Genomic DNA, 8,242 nt, shown 5'->3' on the forward strand with positions numbered 1-8,242 from the left:
GGGCGTGTGCTGCCCTGCTGATGCAATCCCTGCTGTTACCTCATGGCTGGGCACCCACTGCATGATGCTACTGCAGGGAGAGAAGGGCTTTAAATTAAATCACAGCTGTAATTAGCCAGCAGATTTCAACTTGTTGTAAATTTAAAGTGAGGAAAAAACCCAACCACTTGGCCCCCAGAGCCTTTTTGCCAGCACTGTAGGGACACGGGATGTCACCTCCTGCAGGACCCCTCCCTGCCCTGGAATGTCTGCAGGGATGCACCTCACAGGGACAAGCCTGCCAGCAGAGCAGGCCCTGGGCACGGCAGCAGTGGTGCCAGTCGGTGCCAGCCCGGGCAGGAGAGACCCCTGGTGTTCATCCAGCAAGGGAGGCCTGAGAGCTGCTGCTGGCCCCAAGCCAAGCTGCACCTGGAGCAGCCCCTCAGGCAGTGAGATCAGGGCCTGACCCAGTATTGCTGCCCCAGCACCTGGCTGTGCACACAGAGAGCAGCCTCCCATCCACAGTGGGCTTCCCACACCACAGCTGTCCTCCCAAGACCCCATCACCCTCCTGGGGGACCAAGTGGGGGCAAAGCCTTTGCCCCCCACCCTGGGCAAGCTGAGAGCAGGACCCTGGGAGCCCAGGACCTCAGCAGAAGCACCTCCAGCCCCTGCCAGCCCCCTCTGGGGCTGGGAGCAGAGGTGGCACTTCACCTTTCTTAATAATGCACTGATGTAGAAGAGAGTGAGGGCACAGGCCTTCCCATGGTGTCAGGGAAGCTTTCTTGCCAAGGACAGGAATTACAGGAAAGGGAAAGATCCCTGCAGAGGGTGGGTCTGAACTTGAAGTATTCAGAAGGCAAACAGGAGGAGACCTGTGCCAGGGTTTGCCCAGCTTTGAGCCCTCACGTCTCCTCTTGCCCCTCCCAAAAAATGCAGCCTCTAATCTTCCCTTTGCAGCGTGGGTGGGTGATAGGGCACAAATCTCAGCAGGGGCACTGCTCTCCTTCAGCAGTGATCCCATAAAGGCTCCTGAGCTGTTCTGAGGGGCCTCACTATGGCCAAGGCACTCCTGGGGCAGGTAAGGTGCTGATACCTGCACCAGGGATGGGGGCACACTGTGGGTGACAGCAGCCTCCAAAGAGAGTGCACAGCTCCTTGCTTAGCCAGGGCAGGGAATGGCCCTTCCTACCCAAAACCCACCTTCCCCACAGAGCAGAGGGGCACCGAGAGCATCAGAACACCCAATGTCAATGCAGCACAGTTATTCCCACACCAGTGAGTGCTCCATAGCCTCTTTGTAAAACAGGAACCACAGGCAACATTTTCTCAGCTGGCTTTTTAATTATTATTAATTGTGTAAGAAATGCAGTGAGTTTCTCAGCTGTTCCTGTGATTCTCTTCCCCACGTGTTATTAAGCCATCAATCCACAATGGGACACTTCCAGTGCTGAGGGAGCAGCACTGGGCAGACAGCAGGACCAGGGTGGACAGGAAGCTGAGGGGCACAAAACCCCATCTGCTTTCCACAGGACACCAACATTTCAATCAGCAAAATCAGCAGGCATCCTCCCAAGGAGAAAGAGCAGTTACAAGCAGGGTTTTAGGAGACAATCCACCTTCCCCTTCCACTGGAGCAGCTGATCAGGAGAAGGGTTTGCTCTCTCAGCACCCCTTGCACCCCAGCACACAGACGTGCCTCACCAAGAACTCCACCAGGGTCTCACGAGAGGAAACTCCCATTGTCTCCAGCATCCTGAAAGGACAAGCACAGGAAGGCTCTCACCTGCCCACACTGCTCCCAACTGATGTGGAGCAGCAGCCAGAGACAGATCCCTTCCACCCACAGCACACAGGGGGGATGGCAAATGCTTCAGCTGCTGCACAAGGGTTGTTCTGGTCAGGGAATAAATGAGCAGCACCCCTTCCCCTTGTTGGGGCTGAAACAGATGGGTGAATGTTGGAATGCAAGCCTGAGCTCCTCAGAGAGGGAGATGAATGCAGGGGTTGAATTAAAGCCCTTAGAGAAATTAAGATCTATTAAACCACATAGATAAGAAGTAAAAGTGGGTTTAAGCTTTAAGTAAATAGAAGTTTGAGTTATAGTTTTAAGTAAGTTTAAGCTTTAGGTTTTAAGTAAGTAGCTCAGCAACTTAGCCCTAGATATAACAAAAACTTAGCAGAACCCTGCTACTAGAATAGATAGAATTATTCACAAAGAACAGATAAAACTACATACATAAATAGACAGAACTATTCACATTGATAGATAAACTTCTAAGTAAGAAAACAGATAATAAATTTGCATAAATAGATAATATTATATACGTAGTTTTTTAAGAAGTGACACTACTTTTGTACTACTTCTGCACATTAGAATCAAGCTTAGATTGGTTTAGAAAGAACGTTTTAGAATTGTGCTTTTAGTTGACTGGATGTTTTGTGAATAAAAAGTCCCTGTAACGGGGTGCAAAAGACAACATCAACGACTACCACAACCATGACTATCAACAACCACGACAGAAGAAGAAGAAAACAGAAGAAGAAAAGAAGAAGGAGAAAGAAGAAAGAAGACTGTGGTCCCTGTTGCTGCTCAGAACATCAGAGCAGCTCGTCCCTGCTGCTGGCTCAGGACATCGGCCTCTGTGCCAGGGAACAACTGTTGCTGCTGCTGTTCCTGCACAGAACCTGGGACTATTCCAGAGAGCAGCCTTGCAGCTGCTGCTCTTGCTTGGGATTCTGAGCCAGAAAGCTTTTAGCACTGACTGTAACACCTTGACCTCTCTGCCTTCAGGACTGATGTATTCGTGCAATAAAGAACCTCAGAGCAGCCCATGACTGCTCGTGTCTCTTTGAAGACCCTGGACCCACTAAAGCTCGACAGGTAACCCCCAATATTTTTCAAGCCCTTTGCTAATGAAAAGCAAACTCAGGATAGTCTCGTGTCAGAGGTTTCATGGATACATTCATGGTTTCATGGCACATCCTACTGCTACACAGGCTTCAAATCTAAGGATCTGCTGTTGAACCCCTGACAAGTCTCCACCCCTGGGGGAACAGAGGGAGCACATCCCTGCACACTCCCCTGCAGCTTTGGAGGGGTCTGCACAACCTCCCTCTGCATGCACTGCACAGGACAGGTCCTCCACACTCTGCTTGTTTTCCCAAGAGGTTTTCTCACCTCTTTTCTGTCTCTTGGAGGAGGGATGTTGCAGCTGTAGGGTCATTCTTCTTAAAGGTTTGATATGAAGAGGTGGACTCCATGTAACCAACCACACCCTCAACAGTCATGGGAATTGGGTCATAGATATCAGTGATTCTGCAAGAGACATGGGCAAGAAAGGAGCATTGGCAAGTTAAATCTCTAAGGCAGGGGAACATGAACCACAGGTTGACATGGTAATAAATATAAATAAATAAAATATCTGACACCATCAAAAGTGCTTCTGCTCACCTCTTCTTGTCTGGGAACGGCAAGGCCTCAAAGATTGCTTTGTAGTCATCCAAGACATATTTTACTTTATCATTTGAGTATTTTAAAATCTCATCCCAGCACTGAAAAGAAGTGTATTAAAAACAAACACAAAATCACTTGAAGTTCTCAGATGCTCCTTAACTCAGGTTTGGGCCTGCATGTGATACATTCATATATGTCCTTTTTTTTATAGGCTTGTTGCATTAAAATACACCAAAGTCATGCCTGATGTCAAGAATTCAAGGATCCTGTTCTAGAAATAAGGCTCCTGTCCTCCCTGCACAGCTCTTACTCATAGTGGAAAGTCTCCTTTTATCCAATTGTTAAAACACCCTTTGTCCAGAAAGATTCTAAAAAAAAGGCCTTCTTCCCAACACTTTCTACTTCCCATTCTTTTCACTGTGATCAGAGCAACAGGAAAAGTCTCCTGGACAATACCAGCTCCCAGATCTGCCCTGGCACTCTTCTCAACCCCACCAGATCTGCCCTATCAGTCCTCATGTCCCTCTCCTCACCATCCAGCCAGCCCAGTGTGAAGCCTCTAAATCCCTGCATTTGCCCCATTCTGCATTAGGATTCCTATCATCACACCCCCTCAATCCCACTCCTCCCTCTCTGCCGAGGGATTCACATTCTCTGAACCTGAAAGAAGCAGAAAAAAGAATGATCAAAGCAATTCTTATCTCATTTGCTGCTCCTGTGCTGTGCCAAAGTAGAATGCCATATGGAGATTGTTTACCCAGAGTGATGGTGTTTTGCTTCCTTGGCCTATCAGGGCCAAAAAGGACTGGGGGACTGTCACAGACACACTTTATGAAAAATCCTTTCATTAGGATCTTTTGTCCTGAGAAGCTGAGAGGCCTCAGAAACGAAATGTAACTAATAATTATCTGCTGCTGTGGAATGCAACAGGTGCATCTTTGATTGGTCTCATGTGGTTGTTTTTAATTAATGGCCAATCACAGTCCAGCTGTCTCAGACTCGCAGGTCAGTCACAAGATTTTATGATCATTCCCTTCTTTTTCCTTTCCTTGCTAGCCTTCTGATGAAATCCTTTCTTCTATTCTTTTAGTATAGTTTTAATATAATATATATCATAAAATAATAAATCAGCCTTCTGAAACATAGAGTCAACATTCTTGTCTCTCCCCTCGTCCTACGCCCACCCCCACAGGGGACCACTGGGACTGCCGGCTGACAGCCACAAGAGTCTGTGCAGTGGAGTTGAGTGCTTTGTGCAGATTCAGTTTAAATATAATATAGAATAATACAATATAATAAAGTAATTAATCAGCCTTCTGATGTCAATGGGGTCAGATCAGTGGAGTCAGATGCATCACTTTCTCCCTGCCACGGGGGCCGCCCTGTGTTTCCAATACTCTGCACCCACGAGTGCCACCCATTCCCCCCGGCCTGAGGCGTTCCCAGCTGACCTCCCTGAAGACTCTGGTGAGCTGCTGGGAGCACTGCCCGTGGCGCAGGCTCATGTCCAGGGTGTAGGTGCTGATGGCCACGCAGCCGCCGGGCCGCAGCACGCGCTGAGCCTCACGCGCGAAGCGCTCCAGCTGGAACCAGTGCGCAGCCGTGAACGAGGTCAGCACGTCCACGGAGCCCGCCGGGAACGGCAGCGCCTCCGCCCGGGACAGGGGAAAAAAGCCACGGGTGGTGGCAAGGGTGGAATTTTGACAAGAAAGTCTCACAGATACGTGTGCTTAGCAGAAAGATTTTTGGATGAAAGAATAGGTGGTGGTGTTCACAGGGGTCCCAGGATGAGGGAAGAGACGAGAATGTTGACTCCATGTTTCAGAAGGCTGGTTTATTATTTTATGATATATATTATATTAAAACTGTACTAAAAGAATAGAAGAAAAGATTTCATCAGAAGGCTAGCAAGGAAAGGAAAAAGAAGGGAATGATAATAAAATCTTGTGACTGACCAGAGATTCCGAGACAGCTGGACTGTGATTGGCCATTAATTAGAAACAACTACCTGAGACCAATCAAAGATGCACCTGTTGCATTCCACAGCAGCAGATAATTATTGTTTACATTTTGTTTCTGAGGCTTCTCAGCTTCTCAGGAGAAAAATCCTAGCAAAAGGATTTTTCAGAAAATATCATGGTTCCATCTTTATTCTTATAGCTAAGTTTTGATATAGAAGAAAAGAATTGCTGAGCCAGCCTTCCTGGATAACCAAGGAGGCAAAGGGTGTGTTAGTTAGAAGGGGTTTTTATGACTTAGAGCAAAGGATAAACCCACCTCAAAGAAGATGTTTTTACTAAGCAGAAAAATAGCACAGGCAAACAAGTCAGCAAATGTGGCAAGTAGGAAAAAAGGTCTCAGAATTTTCCACTGCAAGAAAACTGAAAAACAACTTCTAGCTTAAACTGTGATGTACTGACTTTTAGTGATTGGAGAACAGTAACATGAATATGGTAATTAGAGTAGTTATGATAGGCTATAGATAATAGTTAAGTTCTGCTGTTGTAAGATGCTCAGCAAAGAACAGTATATAGTGCAATGTACCCAAAACCAAAGGGTCTCCAGGCCTGCCTGCAGCTGGAGCTGACAGCTGTAGGCGCAGGCTCTGTCACCCACAACCCTGGACTGCTGTAACACCTTGGATGGAATAAACTGCATTTTGGAGAGCCCCTGGAGTCCCACATCCCTCATTTCAGCTCTTACAACATGGGATGGGAGACTTAGAGAGCAGGATGTGGAGCCAGAGGGTGTTTTTGGATGGTTTGGATGCAAGACCACAAAGTCTAGGATAATGCTTGTTCACACCAGGAATTCCATCAAATGGAATCTCTGGTGCCAGCTGGCTCTTACAACAGTCATACTCATTTCACCATGATATCTTCTGAAAAATCCCTTCGCCAGGATTTCTTCTCCTGGGAAGCTTCAGCTTCTCCCTGTTTTGCTGCTTTGGAATGTGATTTGGAGATATTGTTTATCCAGCATGTGAATTGTTTTAATTTAATGACCAATCATGGTCCAGCTGTGTCAAGGCTCTGAGGAGTCACGGGTTCTTCTTTATCATTCTAAGCCTTCTGATGTATCCTTTCTCTTTCTTTAGTATAGTTTTAGTATAACATTATAGAACAGAATAATATATCAGCCTTCTGAGAACTTGGAGTCAGATTCTCATCTCTCACCTCGTCCTGGGGACCTCACAAACACCCCATGCTCACAAACCACCCCCTCCACGTGAGGACCTGAATTGTGCCTTTGGCCGAGCGTGCTGTCCTGACACTCACAGGTAGGAGATGTTGGGCATGCAGGGGGTGGCCTTGGCCTCCTGGATCTGTGCTTCACTGATGTCTGTGCCCACCACCTTCTTGAAGTGCTCCCCAAGGAAGTGGGTGCCTTGTCCAGAGCCACAGCCAACATCCACTGCCAGCTCCGCAGGGATGGCCTTCTGCAGGGAGGAGTGGATGTGTCTCAGTGGGCAGCCACCCAATTCCTGTGCTTTCACCCCAATTCCTTCCCCCAGCACCCACTCAGGAACAGCCTTGGCGTGGCAGAACCTGTAGAAAGCCTCTTCTGTGCCCCCATCTGGCCGTGAGCCCTGCTGCTTTATCTTTCCCTGAGGCACCAACCAAAGTGACACTCCCAGCAAGGTAAACACTGCCAGCCACAATTGAATACTCCTTGGATTTTTCCCCACCCACAATTGAATACTCCTTGGATTTTTCCCCACCCACAATTAAATACCCCTTGGATTTTTCCTCCAGCCTGGCTGTACCCCGCTCACCTTTTCCCGCAGGTAGGAGAGGATGGTCTGCTGCAGCTCTTTGCCCGGTGCAAACCTGTATTTCTGGTAGATGGCTGCATGCCCTCGGCCCTCGAACATCTGGGTGGCCATGCTTGGTGACCGTGCACCTGGGAGGAGGCAGCAAGATGTGATCCCCGGGGATGTCACACGGGACCGCAGGCACTGAAGCCTCTGGTTCCTGGTGTGGCCACAGGGAGGACTTTGCCCGGGAGGCTCCAGCAAGGGAGAGTGAACCTGCTCTCCAGGAATCCCTCCCACAGCCCTAAGCTCATCACAGGAGCAAACCAGCGGCGTCCAACAGGAAAAGCTTTCCAGGTTTTTACACACCCCCTAAGGAGTGTGGAACTCCTCTGTTTTCCTTACCCACCCGACTGTTTCCTCAAATAATTCACTGAGCAGTGAAGCAGGAAAACTACCAGTAAAACACGTGGGCTTTTTCTGGCTGGATTTTTTAAAAGGAAATCCATTTTCTCCTATTAGCAACACAATCACAACTGCCACCTGCTGCTTTTTGGTCCTTCCCGCCCAGCAGCCAAAGGCTCTTAGGGCACTGAACCCATCACCACGCGTGGAGGCGAGCGGGGCCCTTCGGCCTGGCCGCAGCTCAGCCCAGGGAGCCAGGGGAGCTGCAAATCCCCGCTCCGGCCCCGTGCCAGCCCCGGTTCCCGCAGCCCCTGCGCTGTCCCCCGCAGCCCGGGCCCGTGGCGCCGCCCCGGAAGGCTCCCGGCCGGATCCTGTTCGTGGCGCTGCCCGAGCAGGCGCTGTCCGAAGCAGCGGCAGCTCCCGGGGCTCGGCACCGACCCCAGGCACTGCCAGGAGGGCTCTGTGCTCCTTTTCCTGAGGAAGGATGTGCCCGCGGTGGGTTTATGGAGCGATACGGAAATGCATCGGGAGATCGAGGGCTGTTCTGCCTCCATGCGGGAATAGATGCTCGCTCCCAGTCCGGAGCCGCGGGGCCGGGACCAGGGAAGGCGGGGGAAGGCGAGGGATGGCCCCGGCACCGCCCCCGG

General features: G+C 49.7%; 1 protein-coding gene across 1 annotated transcript; it reads right to left on the reverse strand.

The window, feature by feature from the left end:
* Positions 1-1,303: 1,303 nt before the first annotated feature.
* On the reverse strand, positions 1,304-7,555 carry LOC102038134 (putative methyltransferase DDB_G0268948). Its single transcript, XM_031063498.1, has 7 exons — positions 7,212-7,555; positions 6,715-6,875; positions 6,033-6,041; positions 4,888-5,092; positions 3,434-3,534; positions 3,161-3,298; positions 1,304-1,735 (listed from the first exon to the last, which is right to left on the reverse strand). The coding sequence occupies exons 1-7, from the start codon at positions 7,320-7,322 to the stop codon at positions 1,645-1,647; spliced, it is 816 nt and encodes a 271-aa protein (XP_030919358.1). The 5' UTR covers positions 7,323-7,555; the 3' UTR covers positions 1,304-1,644.
* Positions 7,556-8,242: the final 687 nt, after the last annotated feature.

Source organism: Geospiza fortis, unplaced genomic scaffold (assembly GCF_000277835.1).
Source record: "Geospiza fortis unplaced genomic scaffold, GeoFor_1.0 scaffold407, whole genome shotgun sequence".
In the NCBI taxonomy this organism is placed as follows: domain Eukaryota; kingdom Metazoa; phylum Chordata; class Aves; order Passeriformes; family Thraupidae; genus Geospiza; species Geospiza fortis.